The sequence below is a fragment of the Bos grunniens genome, chromosome 11, assembly GCF_055505025.1.
Source record: "Bos grunniens cultivar Pamir isolate PY7600 chromosome 11, Bosgru_T2T1.0, whole genome shotgun sequence".
Classification (NCBI taxonomy): domain Eukaryota; kingdom Metazoa; phylum Chordata; class Mammalia; order Artiodactyla; family Bovidae; genus Bos; species Bos grunniens.
The window spans coordinates 2,989,689-3,012,454 of record NC_141175.1 but is presented as its reverse complement, the minus strand read 5'-3'; the positions used below and the strand labels follow the sequence as shown (position 1 = coordinate 3,012,454).

Below are 22,766 nucleotides of genomic sequence, written 5' to 3'. Positions count from 1 at the left end.
CTCCATTAGGGGTGCCTGGGCACAGGAAGGCCCGGGAGCGCTCAGGGCAGGGCGGCCACCTCGAGGCCCTCGTGGGAGGCGCCTCTTTTGCCCTGGTCTGGTCGCCGGGCTGTTGCCCTCTCTGCTCCGCGGTTGCTGGGAAGAATCAGAGGATTAAACCCGGTTGGCAGCCCCGCCCCACAGAGGTGTGCCATCCGTCCAGCACTTTGTTACAGCTCTGGCTCTAGGATCATAGCGCCTGCATCGTGGGGCAAGGGCGGGGGTGCTGGGTGCTGTCAAGGCCACCCCTCCCAGGCCAGAGCTGAGCAGATCTGCGGGAACTTCCAGCATCTCACAGTTTAAATTTGAAACCACGAGAGACTGCAGCCTTACTCCCCTGTCGCCCCCAAAGTGCCCTCCAGTCTGGACAAGGGCCCAGGGGCCGCTGACCCACAGACTCGCCCTGAGTGCTAACCCGAGGGACCTCCAACCAGAGAATCGCTCCACAAGGCTTCACCCCAACCCAGCCTCCATTGGGCAGCTCTGCCAAGGGCTCCCTCGGCCAGGAAATCCAGCACCTATCTGCCGGTGGGGGGGGGGTGGCAGTGAGCTGAGGGCATCACGTTTCCTCTTCACTGGGACTCAGCTAATGCCAGCCACACAGAAAAGGGAGGTGCCCGAAATGAGGGCGAGGTTCTCTCCTCTCTGCAGACAGTTCATGTGGGACGTTCTGCCCGCCCAGGCCCTGAGACTTCCACAACACCCTCTGTTTACCAAAGCAGTGCCCGACCCAGGGAGAAGAGACTCAGAGAGGAGAGGCCCATATCCTGGGATATCGCAGGGTAGCCATGGCTCTCTTGGGAACACAGGCTCCCACGTGACCCCAGGGGATGAAAGCTCCCCCCAACAGCGCCAGCACTAACAGGGTGGGAGGGGAGCCGGGCACGTGGAGCGGGGAGGCAGTCTGAGGGCGGAGTCCGGCTGGCCTTGGAGGAACCTGGAGAGGGAGAAGCAGGAGGCAGGCACTCGGGAGGGGGCTGTCACACGGCCGGGTACCCCGGATACCTTCCCTTGCACCAGGGAAGGCAGATCAGCAGAGCATGTCCCCCTGCACGCCCCACGGCCTGGCAGACATCCCTAACCTACCTGCTCCCCGCAGCAGTCACACCTCAGTGGCCCATCCTTCTCAGCACAGGCACGCTGGGCCCACGACCGGAGAGTGGAACGCATCGGTGAGGCTGAGCGTCAGCCTGTGACTAGGAGCCAAGGGCAGCGGAGGGAAAATGCAGTCCTCTCATGGGGAGTCTGGCTCTCCACCGAGTGGCCCGGCGTCCAGAGGTGGCCCAGGCTCCTCTGAAGAGAACTAGGGTCGGGAACGCCAGTGTCTGGAGGTGCAAACCCCACACAAGGACTAGAATCCCCTCTCCGCCCTGGCCAGGGCTCAGCGGGGGTGTGCCCCAGGCCCCTTCCCCTGCCGCACGCTCAGGCAGGCACAGCAAGGCTCCTTTCACTGCTCGAGGGTCTGCCACAGCCACCCACCCCGCTTCCCGCCCCAGAGCTGGGCTGCCTGGGAGAAAACTGGCCAGAAGGGCACCAAGGGGGCCGGCTGGCCGACCGCGGGCTCCCGTGGACACACAGCTGCGGCTGGCCACGTCTCCTGTGTCCAGTCCCTGCCCCGGCCAGCGTGGAGGACCACGTGGCCAGCAGCACCTCACTCTTTAGGAAACAAGGTCAGACCACGCCTGAGCTGCCCGGGACAGGCCAGGGAGAGACAGCAGGCGGAATCAGCATGCATAAACCGGCGGGTGAGAAGGAGTGTGGAAGGGTGGCTGCTGGGGCCCGGAGGCCGCCTGTCACTGCAGCCACCCGAGCCTGGAGGGGGCAAGGTGCACCCCCAGAGTGCCCCCACCCTGACTAGTGCAGAGCCCTAGCACCCCACCTCCTCACGGCTCAGTCCTGAGACAGCCCCTCCTGACGGCCTTTGGTCACCATTGCCCTCGAGCAGCCGGGGAGGCCTCGTGGAAGCCAGAGTTGGGGCAAAGAGGCCACAGCACAAGCCGGCCCAGCGCCAGAGGGCGAGGGCAGGGGGGGGCGGGGAGCAGACCACAGGAGGGCCCCAACCCAGCTGCGCCCACCACCCCCTCTCTGACCCTCCTGGGCATCTGCGAGCAGAGGCTCCGAAACGCTGCGCAGAGAGAGAGGGCTGAGGAAAGAGGAAGCCCCCACCCACCCCAACCCGCTCTGCGACTCCTCACAGGAAGGTCAGGCCGCCCGGAGGCGCCCACCCAGCCCCTCCATCCCGCCCGGGTCGCCGGCGCAGCCAGGAGCCACGCCCCCTGGCCAGGCCCCGCCCACGCGCACCTGAGCCCCGTGGAGGGGACCCGGGCCCCGTCTGGCACAAGCTCCGCCGCTTCAGCCACGCCCCCTGGCCAGGCCCCGCCCACGCGCACCTGAGCCCCGTGGAGGGGACCCGGCCCCGTCTGGCACAAGCTCCGCCGCTTCAGCCACGCCCCCTGGCCAGGCCCCGCCCACGCGCACCTGAGCCCCGTGGAGGGGACCCGGGCCCCGTCTGGCACAAGCTCCGCCGCTTCCGTTACCTCCTGGAACCGAGATCCGTGTTCGCTTTGGGGCTTTTGTTTGTCTCCGCATCCAGTCTTCTGCTCAAGTGGTCCTCCCTGCTCCCTGCCGTCACCCTGGAGGCTGAGTCCCCGGCCAGGTCTCCCGGCTCTCGGGTCACCTTCCTGCTCTCCTGAGGTTCAGTTTTTCTTTCTCCAGATCTCAGTTCCACCTGCTTTACTGAATAACGAGGTTTATCCTGTGCAGTTTCAATGATGGTTACTTTTCGGGGGGGTGGGGGGCACCGACCATGCTGTGGGTGCTGTGCTTAGTCGCTCAGTCGTGTCCAATGCTTCGTGACCCCACGGACTGTAGCCTGCCAGGCGCCTCTGTCCATGGGATTCTCCAGGCAAGAACACTGGAGTGGGGTAATGCCCTCCTCCAAGGGCTCTTCCCCACCCAGGGATCGATGCCAGGTCTCGCCATTGCAGGCGATTCTTTATCGGGAAGCCCACTGATCATTCCCACCCATAGATACACTGTGAGTTACCACTTCTTGGAGCAACGACCCTTCGAGAGCTTTGAGGGCATGGCCAGGCTGCACCCAGAGGGCTAGCCCCTCCCAGAGCGCGTGACAGACTCTCTCTGCACAACCCCGAGGGACACGGGCAAGTGGGAGCCCCTTCCCTCAAGACAAGCACCGTCAGGGCCTGCACCCGGAAGCTCGGTGCAAGAGCCTTTCCTCCCTGAGGCTTCATCGCTGATCAGAAACCAGAGCCCTGAATCCACAGACCATGAACCCACTGAAGAGTCGGCAGCTCGGGCTCGCCAGACACCTGGACGACCAGGAGACGCCACTGGCTGGAGCCAAGGACAGTGTCTGGGGAGGGTCGGGGCACCCTGGGTGGACACAGCTCCTGCCTCGTGAGGGCAGGCTCTTCAAGGGAGGGGCCTTGCCTCAGACGTGGCCTCAGAGACGCACCCCTGACTCAAGAATGCCCGCTGGACTGAGCCTTTGCACACGGAGCTCTCAGAAGGGCTGTCCCATAGCAGGGGCAAACGGCACGCTTTCTACAAAGGAGGGTGGTGGGCGTCCAGCCATGGGGCCTGGGGCATCAGCAGCTTCCATACACCAGGGAACCCTGAAAAACGGTGTAAAACGCCACGAAGGCTCTGTCAGATGTAAACACGGCAGATTTCATGTCTCGCTGGGAACACCGCCTGAGAAACTCCGACACGCAATGAATATGTGGCTCCCAGATCCCGCTGATGTCAGGACAGTGAGAAGGTGAGAACACTCCCTCCTTGGAGGGGATGAAAGAAGGTGTGTGGACAGGCCTCAGGAGCAGGTGTGGGGATAAGACAAGCAGATTCCCGATGGCAGGCCCAGCCCAGCCCCGTGACTAACACGGGGAGCTTCTCTGGGTACCAACCCTCACATCCATACATGACTTGGACTGCAAGGAGATCAAACCGGTCAACCCTCAAGGAAATCAACCCTGAATACTTATTGGAAAGACTGATGCTAAAGCTGAAGCTCTGATACCTTGGCCCACCCGATGTGAAGAGCCAACTCTTCGCATCAGGTGGAAGGTCTCTGAAACGATCCTGATGCTGGGAAAGGTTGAAGGCAGGAGGAGAAAGGGGCGACAGAGGACAAGATGGCTGGATGGCATCACCGACTCATTGGACATGAGTTTGAGCAGCTCTGGGAGATGGTGAAGGACAGGGAAGCCTGGCGTGCTGCAGTCCATGGGGTCGCAAAGACTCAGACATGACTGAGCAACTGAACAACCGCCTCGGGTACCAGACCAGTCAGCCTCAATCCATGTGCATATGAACACCTCTGGCACGGCCCACACCAGGTCTGCAGAGGGCAGACGCTCCCAGGTCCCTGCCTGTGGGGTCCTCCTTGGGGGCTGGGGGGCTGGATAAAGCCACACCTGTCCAGATGCCAGACAGCCTGGTACCCCTAGAAGCAGAGGCCAGGAGAGGACATCCCCCTCGCTCTCTGACTCCCAGGTAGAGCCAGTCGGAGGCGTCCCACCCTGACACCCCAGGCTCACCCCTGGGTCAGCCCCCACCCAAGCTCGGGCCTTGAGGATGAGAGCCAGACCGCTGGCTCACGCGCAGCAAACATCCACCCACCCCCACGGAAACTCAGCCAGGCTGCCAGGTCCCCCTGCACAGAGCCTACTGCGCCGCTGTTCCCTGATTAAAGCTTTACAGGATCAACAGCAATAAAGCCATCCCAAAGAAAGCCATCTGAGGCAAAGCCCTTTTTTAAGAAAAACCACTCTCTCCACAGGCAAAAACCACTGAAAAATAACACAGCTATGTTGAGGCAGTTTCGCTGGGTCTCTGCAAAGGCCCTCCTGGTGTTACCTGGAGGCGAACCAGGTGCTGGGGGTCTGTCTGTCCCCAGAGAGCTGGGATCCGGCGCGCCCACCCCACGCTTCTGAGCGAGAAGGTCAGCGCCCGCTTGTAACCTCCAGCGTGGAGCGCGGGCTTCGAAGCTGGTAGCGGGGTGATAATGGTGTTGTGAGGAGGAGCGGTCTGGAGTCACGCCCCTCGCCGACCAAAGGCGTTTGTCCCGCTGGCCGGCTCCGCAGGAGGATTCAGGGTTTGGCATGCGGAGGCCAGGACGCCAGGATGACCGCCCCCTCAACCCCAGGTCCAGCCTGGACACTGATGTGGTCCGTCACACAGAAACAGGAAAAGCAGCCGGAAGCTCAAAGCCAAACAGAGAGCCCAGCGGGGGTGGGGCTGAAGCATCCCTCAGCTCGGCTCAGGGCCGATCCCGGACGGCGGCCGGGAGAGCCTGGCTTCCCTGGGCCCTCGGCCAAAGCCACCGTGAGCCCCAAAGGCCGGATCTGGACGGGCCCCCACCCTATGCCCCCCGCCAGCCAAGCCCCCCATCGGGGCACCCTCTGCGGCGTCCCACGTCTGAGGGATGGCCAGCCCGGCCCACCCTCCTCCTGGGCCCTGAAGCCCTCGTCTCCCTCCCTCCCCCCACACTGCACCCCACCGCCCCTCCCCCCCAGCCAGTGCAGGCCCGGTCAGTTTTCCTGCGGGGGTGACCACATCCGCCTCCACCCCGCCCTCCCCGACTCTAGGCCTGCCCTCCGATCCACTCCCAGCGCTGCAGACACAGCAGAACTTTCTGGAGCCAAACCCAGGCACATGGAGTTCTCTCCCACCCCTTCTGGGACTCCCTGGCCCCCAGGATGAGGCCACCCACCCACCGACCACACCCTGCCTCCTTCAAGGCAGTGGCTTCGAGGCCCTGTCACTTCCCCAAGGGATGACCCCTCCTCCCGTGGGCCTTGCCCTCCGCTGAGCTCCTCCCAGACTCTGGACCCCTCAAAGGAAACATAGTCTCACCCATCTCTCCCTCACCCTGAGGGCCAGTTGCTCACAGGCTTAATAAATCATTCCCTAAGAGCCAGACAGTCCAGAGGACCCGTGCCAATTGCAGGAAGAGGTGGTCAAATCCAGGAGGTCTTCCTGGGGGAGGTGAGACTTCCAGCAGACTTTAAAGGAACAGGGAGCTCCAACAGTTATCGGGAAGGCAGGCCCTCGAGAAAAAGGCAGCCCACCCCGACCCCGCCATGCCAGGAGAATCCCATTGCAAGTGACGTGACCGCCATTTGACTGACAGTGGCTCAGACAGAAACCAGTACCTGGTGCGTCCTGGAGAGGGCAGCCTCCAAAGTGGAGGGTGGGACCCGCTCGTGACCCAGCGCCCACTGGGAGCCAGGCAGCGGGCCTGCCCGAGGCCAGAGACCCCGGGATCTCACACAGCCACGTAGCAGCCCATTTTACAGATCAGCCAAGTGAGCCTGAGCGGGGCAGGGCGACGGAGGTGCTCGTCCAGGCCCACGTCCGCCATGGGGCACGCCCAGCCCAGCTCCTGGCCACCACGGGGCGCCCACCCTCCCTGCCCTGGAGGAGGGGGCGCAGCTAGGACCCACTGGGCTCACAAGCCCCCTGGGCGCCCGTGGGCTGCAGGCTCCGGGAGGCCTCTCCCCCAGGCCTGGCCTCGGATGAACCCACACATCCCCACGAGGCCCAGCGCCTCCCTCCATCTCCGGGGCCCACCGCCAGCCCCTGGCCGGGCCCCATCCAAGGACGTTCCCACTGTCCTCGGGGACCCAGGGGCTGGCACAGAGGCCCCAGCCCTCCCCCCCGGCACGTCACAGTGGCCTCAGGTGCCAGCTGAGCCCGCAGGCGGGCGGTCTGGCTGGCGAGCCCCCGATCCTGCAATAAATTACCTCCCCGGCGCTCTCGTGTGACTGTACAGCTCGGCTCGGCCTGAGCCTGCCTGGCTAACAGATGTTTCGTTTAAGCAGCTAAATTGCCACAAGTGCGCCCAAAGAGACGACAGCCCGATTTCTCCCAGGGTTTATCTGCATGAGGAGAGAGCGGCGTGTGAAAATTCTATCTTGACTTTTAAAAAAGAAAATTTTTTTAAGACACACATGAGTTGAGAAAAGAGAGGAGTGTCAGCCCATGAACTGCCAATGGGAGAGTCCCGAGGGATATCAATTCCCACCTCGCAGGAGCCCACTGCATCCTGCGGGAATGGCTGCAGAGGCCACGGGTGCGGAGGCCACAGCAACACAGCTCCGCCTCGAACGGGTCGACGCAGACAAAGCCCCGTGCTTTCTGAGCCTCAGTTTCCAAACCTGTCAAATGGGTGCCGATGATGCCCACACCACAGGGCTGCCTTTTGACTCCACCCTGTGACTAATCGTCACCCCCTCAGCATTGCCGGGTGGTCCAGGAGGAGCCCAGAGCAGGCAAGGCGAGACAGGGGGCTCTGTCTCACCCAGGGGACGTGGGAGGGGCTGGGCGCTCCCGCTGGAGACACTGTCCCAGCCAGGGCCACTCCCCACCGCCACCCAGAGGTGCCAGCCTGCACCTCCCGGAGCCACCAGATGGTAAAGCAGGAGAAAGGCTGGGGGCCAGAGCCGCTCCACGGGGCGGGTGAGACATGGCCGTGACACTCTGGCCTTCTGCCTGGGCCGACCACTTCCCACCACCAGCAAGAGGGAGGGGGCAGGAAGGAGACCCCAGAGCTGGTCCAGGGCATGGCCGAGCCACAGCCACAGGTCCACAGCATCATCGGAACCCGCTGTTCAGCGGCCACCAGCAATGCCTGTTTCCTGGTCCGTGGTCAAGAGGCAGGCAGGGCTCCCGCCAAGCAGCTAGGGTGGACAGAGCCCTCGGCCGCTTCAAGGAAAGTGGACTCAGGCCCCCCAACAACCAGAGCAGGTGGGCGTCATCACCCAGACGTACTGGGATGCAGGCAGGCCCAGAGAGGGCACCGGGGGACGCAGCCGGAGCCGGCCTCCTGACTCCTGAGTCCACTCCAGGGTGTCCACACCTGCGCCTGGGCCCAGCAGTGAGCCACCCTGCTCCCGGGAAGCAGAGTCGCACAGCCCGCCGCAGAGAGAAGCCAACCGTAAACACGCACACACGCGGGCTGCGGACACTGTGGTTTACAGCCCAGATTCACCGACTCGGTTATTCACTCCAGACGAGGCGTGCGTCCTCCGCGGCCCACCCCTCAGCAGCGGCCACGGGAACAACCAGGAAGCACACCGCCCGCACGTGACCCTCCAGCGGGTCGTCCCCCAGCTCCAGCCTCCCTGCAGCCCTGGGGTTGGCAGGCGGGGAGGCTCCGGGAATCTCACATCATCAGCCAACTCAGAGTGGCCGGCATGCTCCGGGACACCGCCAACAACCCACGTGGCTCGGGAAGCAGACGCCGCGTCTGCAGGCTGGTTCCCAGAGACGATCACAGCTCCCGGGACAGCCCTCCTTAAGGAGCAGCAGGAGAGGGGGCTTGTCACCCAGACACAGAGACTCATGGGTCAGGCGCTTGGCGGCTCCCCTCAAGAGTGAGTCCACACACACAGATCCTGGGCTTCCCCTGCGGAGACCCCAGATGCCCCAGAGCGCCTCCCTTCCACAGTCCCTTCACTCAGTCCTGTCTGACTCTTTGGACCCCATGGACTATACAGTCCACGGCGTTCTCCAGGCCAGAATACTGGAGTGGGTAGCCTTTCCCTTCTCCAGGGGATCTTCCCAACCCAGGGATGGAACCCACGTCTCCCACATTGCAGGGAGATTCTTTACCAGCTGAGCCACCAGGTAAGCCCCCTTCCTTCCACACTCGGAGGCATCTGGGGAAGAACAGATGGCCCATTTTACAGGTGGGCCAACTGAGACCTAGGCACGAAGCAAGTGGCCCGAGGTCTCCGGAGGGCCCATCTTCTCTCATCACCTCCAGGAAGGCGCGTGGGGCACAGGGCATCAGGACAAGGCCCTTCTGCACACAGAGGCTTCCGTCTGCCGAGCACCAGGCCCAGCCTGGCCCTGAGCTAGCAGGCCCGAGCATCTTCCCCTTTAGCCTCACGATCCTTCTGAGCAGGAGGAAGCAGTGTCCTCCCACAAAACTCGGAGATGATAGGAGACTTACCAAGTCAGACACCAGGTAATAATAGGCTCAGGTGCCTGCAAATGCCTGGCTCCCTTCCACGGCCCAGTCGGGGACCGTCATCCGAGCGGAGGACCCACCCCTCCAGGAGCACCTGTTCCCCGAGGCCAGCAGCAGAAAACCCCCAAGCTCCATCTCACAGGTAGGAAAAGGAGACGGAGAGAAGGGGGCTCGGCCCACCAGGGCAGGAAGATGTGGCCAAGGAAACGGTCCAGCCATCAGTCCCCCAGACAGCCCATCAGGGGCAGACCCCTCATCCCTGGGACCCCACCTGGGCCCCCAGCGACGGTGGCTGGTCAGACCGACCTATCCCATCGGCTCCCACATTAGGGCGCCCCCTGTGCAGGAAGGCAGGGTGGAAGACATCAGCGAGGTGAGCGCCCAGTTCCCACTTGGCCTCTGCAGAGACACGGCCGCCGGGCCAAGAGGACAATCAGGGAGGAAGAGGAGAAAGCAGGAAGCAGACTCAGAGCCAGAGGCCGACCAGGCCCGGCCCGGCCTGAGATCGATAAGCCAGGAGTAGGGGCTGGGGAGTTGTCGATTCCTTCTAGAATACGCCTCCCCACTCCACCCCAACCGAGCCAATTCACACTCATTCTGCAAGGCTCAGCTAAAAGGCACTTCCTCTAGAAAAGTTCCCTGCCCCCACTTAGACCGGGGGGGCCCACAGCCCTGCCCCCACCTAGCCTGGGGGGCCCCACACACCCCTGCCCCCACCTAGACGGAGCCCCCCATACCCCTGCCCCCACCTAGACTGGGGGTCCCCCAGCCCTGCCCCCACCTAGACTCGGGGGGGCCACACACAGCCATGGCTCCCCCAACCCACCCAACATGGAGCCCCGAGCAGTGACGGAGCCCAGGTCTTCCCCAGTCTCCTCCTCCACCGACTCCTAGGTCATTCACGGCCACCCTCCGAAGCCAGCTCTGTTATTGCCCACAGAGGGGCCCAGTCCTTCTCCAGATCCTCTGCCAACAGGGACTCCGGGCAAAACTCCCAGGGTGGAGGGAGGGAAGGTGTCACGTCACCACCTCCCGACCCGCACGGAGAGCCACCTCCCTCAGCAGCAGCAGGCGACGTCCGCAGGGCTGACCACCCTGGGGCCCAATCCACAGGGCTGATCGCCCCGGGGCCCGACGTCTGCAGGGCTGACCGCCCCGGGGCCTGACGTCCACAGGGCTGACCGCCCAGGGACCCACAGGGCTGACCACCCAGGGCCCCGACGACCACAGGGCTGACCACCCAGGGCCCCGACGACCACAGGGCTGACCGCCCTGGGCCCTGACGACCACAGGGCTGACCACCCCGGGGCCGCCCAGCACTGCTGTTTGCCCAGAACCCAGGAGGTGGTGACAGGGGCCCAGGTTCCCCTCCCCTGGGCCACACCCCTCAAGGACGGTCCCCCCAAGTGCTTGGCGTCCACGGCAGGAAGCTGCTGCAGGAGGCAGGCCACAGCCCCTGGCCCCCTCCCTGCCCCCGGCCCCCCGGCTCACCTGCCGTCTCATCTCAGGGCAGCTCCCCGGGCCCAGCCTGAGACCCCCCGACACAGGGGTGGAGTGGGGCTTAGGCTGGATGTTGGGCAGATCTTGCCACTCAGAGGAGCTCATCCAGCTTTCGGAACCCTGTGATGGGAACCCCTGCGGTCAGCACCAGCGTCCCCAGGCTACAGACAAGGCAGGCGATTTATCCAACATCACAGGACGGGCCAACGACAGCCCTTCCCTGTCCTGCGTGGACCAGGGCGGGCCCCGCGGGCCTGGCTCACCCTGCAGGTGTTGTGGGCTGGCACTGCTAAGGGCCCATGAAAGTGTCTTAGGTCAGAGACAATACTTAAATGTTTTAGATATCTAAACACACTATCCGGGGAGTTCCCTGACAGTCCAGTGGTTACGACTTCAGCTTCTAATGCAAGAGGCGTGGGTTCAATCCCTGGTCAGGGAGCGAAGACCCCACGTGCCTCGGGGCCAAAAAAAATGAACCATAAAACAGAAACAGCCCTGGAACAAATTCAGTAACGACTTTAAAACTGGTGCACTGTCAAAAGACTCTTTAAAAATAAATAAATAAGTATACACTATCCGTGTATTTGCCTCGACGCCCATGCGGTCATCGGACGTGACTTAACATTCCTTTCGGAGAAAGGACCAGCTTGGGGGCAGGTGTCCAGGCCACGCACCTCCTTGAACTCCTCTCGAAATTCTCCTCCCAACCCCACGAGGGTGGTGCTACTGTTTACTGGGGTACAGTGTATAAAACATGGGGTTCCCTGGTGGCTCAGGGGTAAAGAACCCGCCTGCCAATGCAGGAGACAGGGGTTCGATCCCTGGGCCGGGAGGATCCCCTGGGAAGAGGAAGTGGCAACTCATTCCAGTGTTCTTGCCTGGGAAACCCCGCGGACAGAGGAGCCTGGAGGGCTACGGTCCAAGGGGTCGCAAGAGTCAGCCGTGACTTAACGACTAAGCAACAGCAACACGTATCAGGGAATTCCCTGTGGTCTCGTGGTGAGAACGCACTGCTCGGTTCAATCCCCGGCCAGGGAACTAAAAGCCCACAAGCCTCACAGCCCAGCCGAAAAAAAAAGAAAAAAGACCACGTAGCAAAATTAGTACTTTCCCATGTTGCGCAACGACTCCCACTATTAATTCCAGAACCTTCCGTCACCCTGAACAGAGCCGGTACCCACTGGCAGTCACTCCCCCCACGGCTTTCCCTCCCACCCCGCCAATGACCAGCGACCCGCCCTCTGTGTCCGTGGATTTGCACGTCCTGGCATTTCACAGAAACGGAATCATGCAGGGCTTGTCCTCCTGTGTCTGGCTCCTGTCACTGAGCATAACGTTTCTGAGGCCCACCCATGCCGGGGGGTCTCCGGGCTTTGTTCCCTATGGCTGAGGGCACCCCACTGACTGGGTAGACCACACGCTGTTTACCCATCACCTGCCGTGAAAGATGCTGTGTTTATCCCCATCCTACAGAGGAGGAAACCGAGGCTCCATGAAGGTCAAGCTCAGGGGCCCACAGAGATCCGTGGCCAAGCCCAGGCTCCAGCCCCGGGCCCTCGCCACACCGACTGCGCCTTGCCACCACGTCTGGTCCCTTTACGGTGAGCAACCCAGAGGGGAGGGGAGGGCACGCAGCAGATCAGAGGGGAGCCAGGGGGACCACCTGCCCCGTCTCCAGCCTGGGTCACACCCTGCGGCCCTGCCTCCCACCTGCTTCCTTTGAGCCCTGCGGTGACAAAGGAATTAAACCACTTCAGTTGAAGAGAGACCTTCTGCATCCAGATGGGTGCTGAGAATCCACCCGAATGAGTGATCTACCAGGCGGAGACAAAAGCAGCTCGGCTCTGAGAGGCACCCCCTTACCCAACTGCTTGTCTCCAGTCCCAGCAGCCAGACAAGCCGGGGGAGGGGAGCTCAGATGCCCCGCCTCTGGGGTGGAGGGTAAAGGAAGACTGCAGAGCTTAGGGCCAGGGAGGGAGCGTCTCAGGACGTGGCTTCAGGACCTTAAGGGTCTAGAACCTTCCACCTCCCCAGGGGGCCTTGGAGGCCTGAACAGACTAAACCTCTCCAGCTGCCCTGAGCGCCGGGCACCGGGAACCACACGCCCGGTGCGGCTGAAAGGTGAGGACGTCCGTGCTGCACCCATGGCCCTCCAACCTCACTGGGCCAAACCTGGCAGGGACACTTCTGCCAATCACAGGCAGCCCCATGGGGAGGAAACCACAACTCGGGCCTTGGAACCCCTGCGTGAGGAGGGCCAGCCGGGTGAGCCCAGCCCCAGCCTCTTGGGACCGCGTGGCCGGGCAGGCGACTCAGCGACTCGGAGCCATAGCCGCCAAGAGGGCTGCACTGGCCCCTCACGCGGGGGCCGGGAGTCGGGGGTCACCCACAAGCTCTGCTCAGTGCCTGCGCCCCACCCCTGATGGCATCCCACGCTTGTGAGACAAATACGACCATCAGGCAGATGTGGATGAAGACTGGAGAGGTGTGGACTGTGTGTTTCAGAGGGAGGCGGGCAAAGGCAGGGCTGGGAGGGACGGGGAGGCGCTCGGAGCAGAGAAACATCTGGAATCAAAACCTGCCCACCTGCGAGGTGACTGCAGTCAGGTGCCGCGCGCCCTCGCACCCTGCCCTGCCGCCCCCTACGTTCCAGCACACAGGTCTCCCGCTGCAGCCTCGAAGCCCCAGCAGAGCGGACGAACTGGTCAGGAGGCGGCGTGGCGACATCTCAAAAGTCCTCTGACAGCAGACGACAGCAGACGAGTGCCCGACCCCGCAGAGATGACAAGGCCTCGGGGGAGGCCGGGTGGGGGCCCATCCCTGGAAAGGCCTGGAAGCTACTGAGCCCACGATGGGATGGGAGGCCAGGCGGCTGGCGGCCACGCTCCCGCCCGCCCGGACCCGCTCTCACCGGGCACCACACGCGCACGCTGCCTTTGTAACCAAAGGCACAAAACCAACACAAGCATTTACAGCCTAAAGTTTAAACCGGCTCGAGGGAACGAGGAGTGCCTGTGTTAAAGGTAAGTATTTTAATCCTTATATAAACTCCACAGCGATGACAGGTCCCACAAGACAGAGCGTGCGTTCCCAGCAACACGCAAGCTTCCGAAGGCGGGGAGCCTCACATGAGGGCCGCCCCGCGGGGTCCCGTCCCGGCCAGCGGGCACCCTGAGCACCGCGCCACCTCCCTCTGCGGCTGCATGGCTGTTATTCTTGTTTATCTCTGGGATTCAGAAACTGAAACGGTCTAGGTAGCCACAGGATGCTGACCTCCAGAGAGTCCCCGGAAAGCGTGGCGCCTCAGAGGACCGAGAACACAGAAGGAGCAGGGGAGCGGGGGGTTGTCCAGGCCAAACTGGAAGCTTCCCTGGCTGGGGGGCGGTGGGGGGGGTCCATCCCACCCAGGCCAAGAGCCAGCTCCCGACCCTGCACGGACGAGGTCTGCAGGGCCCGCGGCGTCCGCGCCCCCACCCCAACTGCCCTCCTGGGTCAAGCTCAGAGGCTTCACCAGGGAGGAGCAGAGCCCCGGCCGCCCAGCGTGAGGCTGTGGAGCGGTAGGGCGGGGGCACCACCCACGGAGCGTCAAGGTGGAGCTGGGCAGGCGGTCGGCTATGGGTTCAGGCACTGCGCGTCCCCCGCCCCTTACCCAAAGGGCCCGTGCCAAGGCTGTTTAGCTGGCAGAGACAGAGAAGCGAAGTGAAGGGCACTCCAAAGGCCAAGAGACCTGGCCAAGAGACACGCAGCTGGGTGTCCCAGGGCCGCCTGTCACCCCTCCATTCACGGGGCACAGCCGCCCAACCCTGCCCTTCACAGGGTCTCCTGCGGCCCAGGGGAAGTGCCATGGCCGGCCTGCCAGGGAGCAAAGTTTCTTGGGACAGGGCATGGCCAGGCAGAAGCCATCTGCTGGGGGCAGTGGGGGGTGCGGAGTAGGAACCCCCCACCCCAGCTTCCGCCCCCACTGAGCCCCACCCCTGCAGTCACCACCAACCTTTAGCTACCTGAAGGCATCGGTTTCCCAAGGCAGTTCAGGCGCCACCTCCTCCATGAAGCCCTCTGTGGCCTCCCGGCCCCCAGGAACCTAAACAGCCACGCCGGCTGAGGGCCAGCACAGCCCCAAAGGACAGGACAGCAAGTGCTGCGCCAGCCAGCCAAGAGCCACTCAGAAGGAAGCGGCAGAGACGACGGGTGAGATCCCTTCCGTTAGGCGGCCGGCCCCAGTCACCAGCAGGCGAAGGGGCAGGGTGCTGCCCAGCGGCCCTGGGTCCTCCACTTGGGCCCAGGGTCCTCCATGCCCCCCACACATGCCACCTGGGGAAGGAGGGGGGTGGAAACCCCGAGGCCTTGGCATCCCGCGGGGGGCCGTACCACCAAGAGGCCCTACAGCCGTCAGAGGCGAAGGGAGGCCAGGTGGATGGTGGAGGCCCTGCCCCGGGAGGCTGCCGGCGAGCCAGGGCCAGTGACCTGCCTGCAGGAGCAAGCTGGCCACCTGGGCGTGGGGTGGAGGCACGGTGTTCGGAGGCTTACCAGGCCTGGCGGGAGGCAGGCCCACATTTTCTCTCCAAATCCTCCCGACGGCCTCAGAGGTGGCCATGGTCGACCCCGGTCCAAGCAGGGAGACCGAGGCCCGGCCAGCCAGTGACACGTCATCACAGGGTCTCGCCGCGGCCGAGCAGGAGCCCCCTCCACGGCCGTTGCAGGCAGCTCAGCGGGCTGAGGGCGCAGAAGCCCGAGCCACACACGCTCCAGGGATGCGGTGAGGTCATCGCCACCGCGCTCAGCACAGTTTCCGGGCACCAGGTGAGCCCGGAGGAAGCTTTGTTCCCTGGAGCAGTTCCTGCCTGAGCAGCCCGTGCCAAGGGCTCTGGATACAAATGGGGACATAATTGCAAACTGTGATGGGAACGGGGAGGGGAGGATCCCCGGGGACCAGGACACCATCACAGGCTCTGGGAAGAGCTCTGAGCAGGCTAATCGCAGCCCGGCTCTCCCCAGCCTCCGGGCTAAGAAAGGTTTTCACGTTTTTAAATGGTTTGGAAAAAAAATAATAGTTAATTTGTGACACGTGAAAAGTATCCGAAATTCACATGTCCTTCTCCGTGAAAACATTTCACGGGCGCACAGACCCCCAGTCCTTCACAAATCATCCAGACAGCCTTCGCCAAATGAGGGCCGAGTCCAGTATTAGCGAGGGGAACATCTGGCCCAGGGGGCCCGGAATATTTACTACCTGGCCCTCGACAGAAAGCATCTGCCAACTCCTGATCTGGGAAGACAGGCGATGGTGGCAGGCTGGGCGCCAGGGCAGGAGCGGGATCCAAGGGGCAGTCATGAGAGAGGTCCACCTGGGCGTCATCCCAGCAGCCCTGCGCTCGTCCTGGGAAACCTTGACCGCAGGCACGGCCCGGACACGGGGACAGATGGCGGGGCCGGAGGGCACCTGGCTGCCTGCGAGGGGCCAGCCGTGGTCATATGGAACCTCAGGGCCGGAAATGGCTCCAACGAGGCCCCAGAGTGGGGTCGCTGTGTGGCTACCTGCCCTGGTCAGGCCCTGGGCCCGGGCACAGCTGAGTCCTCATTTCCAGCGCTGACACGCCCTGCTTCCAGGCCCCAGGCCACAGACGGACACCATGGATCATCCCTCAGCATGGCCTCCCGCCCAGGACTCAGCAGTGCTCTCCCTGCCCGACAGCGGTCACCCAAAGCCGGGGGCTGTCATCTGCACCCACGGCATGAACAAACCACGTTCCACCACCACCGACCCATGCCCACCCACGACCAGGGCAGGGGACGCCCGCCAGCCTTCCCTGCCGACTCCAGACCCAAGCCTCAGCCCCTGCCCTCCCCCCCGACACACACAGCCAGGCTGCAAGGGTCCCTCCAGCCAGCAGGTCAGCGCCCGGGCCCCCCCCCCGCCTCTGCGCTCCCCTCCCCCACACCAGCCCGGGGCTGCCCACTGGGTGCCATGGACCCCGCCGCCTAGAAACGGCAGTGCTCAGGAAGTCTTCTGCATCACCCCCTCAGGAGCCTTCCCAGGCATTTGTCCTGATCGCCCTCCTCATATGAAATTTTAATACCACAGATGTACTGGGTACCTGCTTTTTTCTCTCGGTGCAACCGCGCTCGATGCCGGAGAAGAATACGCCTCCTCCACCCCCACAGATCTGATCTCTGGCCCCTTGGGCATGGGTTATGCACACTATAGTCTTAGAATTAATGTGGCACAGTTCTCTTTACTTTTTTAATATGACCACCAGGAATTTTTTTAAGAGATGGATGCGGCTCACGTATTTCTACTTGGCGGCACCGTTACAGACAGAAGACAAATAGAAATGTGAATGCGTGCGGCCCTGTGTGCACACAAGACACACGCACACCTCGTGTCTACTTGGAGCACACGCGCACACACTGCCCAGGTCTGGGCGCTAAGCGGAGGCGGGGACACCACAGCAGAGGTGTGTCTACAGCCAGATCCCAGCTTCACACCCGCCTCCGCACTGCAGACCCAGGGCCCCTTACGCCAACGGCTGGTTCCTGAGCTGGGACCAAATGAAATACAAGATGACCTCAAGTATCTTGTGCTAGGAAGGCGGCAGAGCTCAGAAAAACGGTGGGAACGTGTCAGACACAGGGAAGCAGCTTGAAGCAGCAGCCCCTGGTCCAGCCTGAGACCATCTGAGCATCAAAATGAAGAGCGATGGTGACTGACGGGAAGCCGCGGAAGCGAAGAGGAAACCGCAATCCAGAGCGGCAGAAAGAGAGGAGAAAAAGGAGACGGGAAGGGCAGCGACAAGGAGCGAGGACCTGCTCAGCGTGCCTCCCGGAGGACATTCGCGATCTACAAGGGGAGACAGACACTGTGGCATCGAGAGACTTCAAGCTGACACCCCCAGCGAGAGGACGCTGGGAAACCCCGCGCCACCTGCGAGACCGGATCCAGGAGGCACCGCGTGGCCGCTCCACCCGCTCCAGGTCCAAAGCCTGAATCTAACACGAGGAACCGGCGGCCGAACCCAAAGGCAGGGACATTCTGCGACCAAAGGGGCCTGTCAGCTTCAAAAGCGTCAGACTGGGAAAATCAAGGTGAGGCCGAGCGGCCAGCCCAGCCCCCAGGTGGACCCTTGGCTGAAATGGGCATTTGCGGAGACCCGTGTCCAGACTCGAGTGGATTCAGTGGTGGCAACCTCGCCACTGTTTTCTGGGTTCAGGGGGCCACGGAGGGGACCTCGTCTGTAGGAGCCCTGCGGGGGTGCAGGGTGCCAACAACCTCTCACGAGTGTCAAGACACGTTCAAAGTTAAAACAAAATCTGACTTAGCAAAAATGGCTTCCTGTTTCCATGGGAATGGACCCTTGTCTCCTTGCTCCCCGCCAGCCGGGGGTCGCACCCCAAAACCTTGGGAACCGTGTCTCCCTGCCTGCGCTCAGGGACTCTCCGGACACTCAAAGGCCACTTCTCTGTCCTCGGGCACCTCAACGGCGTATCTCAGAGCGGGGACCCGGCGCCTGCCGGGCTGCATTTGTTTCTCAAAGGAAGGCTCAGAATGACCCAGGAGCAAACGGTGGTGGGGGGTGGGGGGAGGCGGCTGTCAGAGGCCCAAAGACTCCTTGGGAGGGCTCACATCACACAGGCCTGGGGACAGAGGGCAATCTAACCAGCTCCACGGTTTGGAAGGGTGAGCAGCAAGTGTGTCCTGAGGGACGCTTGTCACTGAAGCAAACCGTGGGGAGCACAGGGTCAGAGGTTCACACCGGGACACGGGAGGCCAAGGGCCAGGCTCGCAGTGCCACAGGACCGGAGGCAGTGAAATCAGAACCGGATTCCTAGAGGAGGTGGCTGCTAGACACTCCCAAGGAAGACGCAGGCCAAGAGCAGGGTTGGTCTCCCAGCATGGGCCCAGCACAGGCTTGGGGGCGGAGGGGACAGAGGGGTTGGCACGAAGCAGGCTGGAGGTGTGGGTCGGGGGAAGCCCTCTCTGCTGGCCCTGCGGGCTGCCTCCCCAGCCTGTGTCTCGGAGCAGGAGGCTGGGCAGCTGGTCCCCAAAGGTCAAGACTGCACACTAAATGCAAGGGCTGGCTGCTGGCATCAGCAACCTCAGGACGCCATAACCCAAGCTGCTCGGACGCACACAATCTCGTATTTGGATCAGCAGATTGTGGCCATGCCTAATTAGTTTAATTAAACCCAAGGTGGCTGCCAGGCATTTTGGATTTAAAAAAAAAAAAAATTAAAGCACACCCTGCCAGCTCCAAAAGGGCAGGACAAAGGAGCAACTTGGGGCTGCCTGAGAAGCCTTCCTCGTTCCTGGCTCTGCACACAGGAGATGCTCAGTAAGTGCACACAGCTATAATGCGTCTTCAGGGCCAACAACCCAGCGGAGGTCCACTCTAATGCCCTGAGAATAGGATGTCACCTGTCACAGGAGAGGCCAGAGCAGCATTCTGGAACGAGGGGACTTCAGGCAGGCCTCTGGGCTGGCAGGGGCCATGGAGAGGCACTCAGTGGCACCAGGAGATGGAAAAGGGCCCCGCCCACTGGCCAGCAAAGTAGCCAGACCCCACAGGAAACAGGCAGGCCCGCCCCGCCCCACCCATGGAAACAGACACACAGCAGGGACAAGCTGAGAAGCAGGCCAGGAGCACCCGTCAGAAAGCCAGGAAGAGGGCAGAGAAAAGGCTTCTGAAATCAGAATTTATTTAAACAGCCCTGAAAGGGAGGCCCAAGCTCATGTTTCAGTTTCACCACCAGCTACCTGTGTGACCTCGGGCAAGTTCCCTCGACCTCTCTGAGATGTAGTTGTCTGATTTATGAAACAGGGGTGGGGACTTCCCTGGCAGCTTGCTGGTTAAGAACTCGCCTGCCAATGCAGGAGACACGGGTTCAATCCCTGGTCGGGGAAGACCCCACTTGCCACGGAGCAACTAAGCCCGCGCGCCTAGAGCCCACGCTCCGAAACAAGAGAAGCCACTGCAGTGAGGACAGGATCACACACACACATGTATCACACCAACAGCTGCTTGCCGCGCTAGAGAAAGTCCACATGCAGCGACGAAGACCCAACGCAACCAAAAACATAAATAAGAAATAAACAAGGGCGGCCTGTGCCTCCCAGGACAGTGCCTCGCTCAGGGCAGGACAGGTGAGAAGGGGCAGCTGCGGTTTTCTCGGATACAATCACCACGGACCAGGAGGACAGCGTCCTCTTCCCTCCTCCGTCTCGGGCACAGAAGCGCCCCAGACAGCAAAGAACAGCCACAAAGACAGACCCCACGTTCCTCTCCCAAACCCTGCACAGCCAGATGCGGTCTACAGAATGTTCTTTAACTGCGAACACACAGACGGGGCGCTCCAGCTAGGCCAGGTTTATGGAGCACCCACAACCAACCCCATGCCAGTCACAGACATACAAAGCCCAGTATGGCCAGCTCCACCCTCCACGAGATGACAGGCGGCGGGGCCAGCCGTCAGCTACAAGGGGCCATGCCTGCCCACGTCCAGGGAAGATCGCTAACGTTGAGTCAGCGCACAGCACTAAGGACGTTCTCCGCCTTCCTTCGCGGAGCCCTCCCATCAGGGCTGTAAGGCGGCCACTACACAGATGGGGAAACTGAGGCCCTTAAAGCGGTCACTGGCAGGAGGCAACAGTGCCCACCTCACTAAGAGCACGTGGCCATGAAGACAGACCCTCACCCGTCGGGCCCTCCCCCCACCCAGCTCCCCTTAGCACCCCTTTACCCAGGCTGGGGTGGGGGGCTTCCAGGGACCCCAGGAAGTCTCTGCATTTCCAGCACTGGGGCTGAGCCAGCCACCTACCAGTGCCCAGCGGGCAGGGGTGGGGGGGGGGGCAGCTCCAAGACCCAGCCCTGGCTGTGCCCCTCTGCCAATCAGCTGGGGGGGGGTAAGCAGCCCCTGCTCCCACTCTGGGCCCAGCTCTGCCCCCAGCAGCTCCTCCTCCCCTCAGTTCCTCCAGCCCTAAAATGGGTAAGTCCTTCCCAGCCCCCCAGGGAGAGGACTGGATCTGTGAGAGCACCCCGCAATCAGGGCGCCCAGCCACAGGACCTGGGGCTGCTCAGCACTGAGAGGGCTCAGGTCGGCGCTGGCTTCAGGGAGCTTGGGGCCCTCCCTGGGCCATGCACCACCGTGGAGCGGGAGGGTGGCCCCCTGCCCCCTCAGGACTCCTCTTTGTCAGCGGCCACTCTATCCTCTTGGGGGATGGGGCGGGGGGGGGGGGTGCCCCCATCTCCTTGGAAACGCGGTCACAGCCAAAGGGCAGAGGCCATGCAGTCCAGCCTGGAGAAGCAGTGACTCACGCCACCCCTCCTCCCCAGCCCACTTCGGATGTCACACTTGTGAGGGGCCCTTGTCCATCCAGGCTTGCCGAGGATCACAGAAGAGGGGCTCTGCTGCTGGCCTGCTGAGGGCTGGCCCCCTCGGAGGTGCTGGTGTGGGGCTGAGGGGCCAGGAGAGCAGGAAGCAGCCTGCCCTCTGCTTAAGTCTTCACCAAGTTCCTTAGAAGCCAGAGAGGCAGCTCCTGCCGGCCAAGCAGACATTTTCCTGCCTGCCTGCCGGGCAGCCACATGCGCCTCCGCCGCGACAAAGGCCACGCTTGAGGGTCCTGGGGAAGCCACGAGGGGCTCTGGTTCCCACCAAGTTGGACGACCGCGGGGCGCGGCGCTGCCTGCCCCCTACCCCGGGGGTCAGGAGGAGGCTGGGGCCAGCGAGGGGGCGGCGCCCCCGGCCCACCCGCTCTCCCGGGCGGCTAGGGCTCCCGGCTCCGCCTGCCCCTCCTGCCGGGCCCCGGGTCCCGCTGCCTGTCGGTTCGCCTTCCAGGGCGTCCAGCCACCAGGCGCAAAGCCAAGGGACACTACGCCTGAGGAGGCCACCGGAGCGGCCGGATCTCTGGGGTCCGCAGGGGCCGGGACTCGCTGGGTCCCGACGCCAAGGCCCAGGAGGGAGGGCGGCGGTGGTGAGCGCCCCGCCGGGGCTCGATATGCCCACATTACCGGGAGGCGCGGACCCAGCAGCGGGCGCTCCCATGCAGTGCCTGGAGGCGGCAGAGGCGTGCCCCGGGCTTGGGGGACTTTGGCTAACTTCGTGCCTCCGGGGATCGCCCCTCGAAGCAGCCGGCTCCGAGGCCCGGGGCGCGTCTTCTCTCGGCTCCCGGTCCAGCCGCCCGCCTACGTCCCCGAGGCTGCCGCTCGGATCCGGGCCCCGGGGCCGCCCGGCGGCGCGAACGGCCGCGCACCGGAGCCCCTCCCGGCGCTCCCGGACACTCACCTGGGACATCTGCGGCCGGAAGTTGACGTCCTTGAGGTCGATGGAGCCGGGGGAGAGGTTGTGCAGCAGCTGGCACAACAGGACGCCGTCGCGCAGCGCCTGGGCCAGGTCGAAGACCACGGCCGAGGGCCAGACGACGCGGTGGTTGGGCGGCAGGACCCTGCAGTCGATGAGCCAGCGGCCGCATTGCCGCCACTGCTCCATGGCGCCCGCGCCTGCCGGGCCGGCCAGCTCAGGGCCGCGCTCCGGCCAAAGTGCGGCGGCCGCGGGGCATCCCGCCCGCCCGCGCGGGGCTCGGCGGCCGGGGCGGGGCTTCGCGCGGGCGGCCCCGGGCCCCCGCCGCGCCGCCGCGCGTCCCCTCCTCCTCCGCCTCCTCCGCCTCCTCGGCTCCTCGCCCACGTGCGGTCGCGGGGCGGGCGCCGGGCAGCCGGCCGGGTCCCCCTTCACACACGCAAGTCCCTCCAGGCCCCGGGCCGGGCTCCGCGCAGCCCTCCGCCGCAGCGCCCCTCGATCCGCGCCGCCCGGCGCCTCATTCTGCGCTCGGGGCGCCCCGCGGCCGCCGCAGCTTCTGCCCCGCCCGAGACAAAGGCCCGGAGGGTCGCTCGCTCCGCGCGTCCGGGGCCTGGGCCGCCCTCGCCGCCGCCGCTTTGTTCGCCCCGCCTTCGGGTTCAGCGCGCGGTGCCGGGCGATCCGACTCTGCAGCTCGGCGGCTCCGGGGTGCAGGGGGCGCGGGGGCGCGGCCCGGGGCGGGGTGGGGGCGGGGCCGGCGCGCGCGCCTGGCACCGCCCCCTCGTCCCCCACTTCCTGCCCCGCGGCCGCTCTCCGAAGTTGCGCAGGGCGGGGGCAGCGGCGCGGCCGCGGCCCCGGGCCCGCGGACTTTCTCCGAGAGGCACCAGGACTTTGGGGAACCTCTGCGCCCCGGGCGCGCGACCTCGCCTGTGGAGTGACG

At 63.8% G+C, this 22,766-nt stretch overlaps 1 protein-coding gene and 1 long non-coding RNA gene across 8 annotated transcripts in view; both read right to left on the bottom strand.

The window, feature by feature from the left end:
• The window catches only part of VAV2 (vav guanine nucleotide exchange factor 2), a 187,151-nt gene extending 164,608 nt beyond the window's left edge, over positions 1-22,543 (bottom strand). For 3 of the 7 annotated variants that reach the window (XM_086324190.1, XM_086324192.1, XM_086324191.1), the window contains exon 1: positions 21,818-22,542. In XM_086324190.1, coding sequence (XP_086180316.1) covers positions 21,818-22,021 — 204 coding nt within the window. In that variant the 5' untranslated portion in view covers positions 22,022-22,542. Of the gene's footprint in view, positions 1-21,817 lie in introns of all 7 variants that reach the window. The other 4 variants (XM_086324193.1, XM_086324197.1, XM_086324195.1 and 1 more) reach the window with 3 other exon arrangements.
• On the bottom strand, positions 1,126-5,255 carry LOC147362284 (uncharacterized). Its single transcript, XR_015136083.1, has 3 exons — positions 4,921-5,255; positions 2,577-2,775; positions 1,126-1,342 (listed from the first exon to the last, which is right to left on the bottom strand). It is a non-coding gene; the product is annotated as an uncharacterized LOC147362284 (long non-coding RNA).
• Positions 22,544-22,766: the final 223 nt, after the last annotated feature.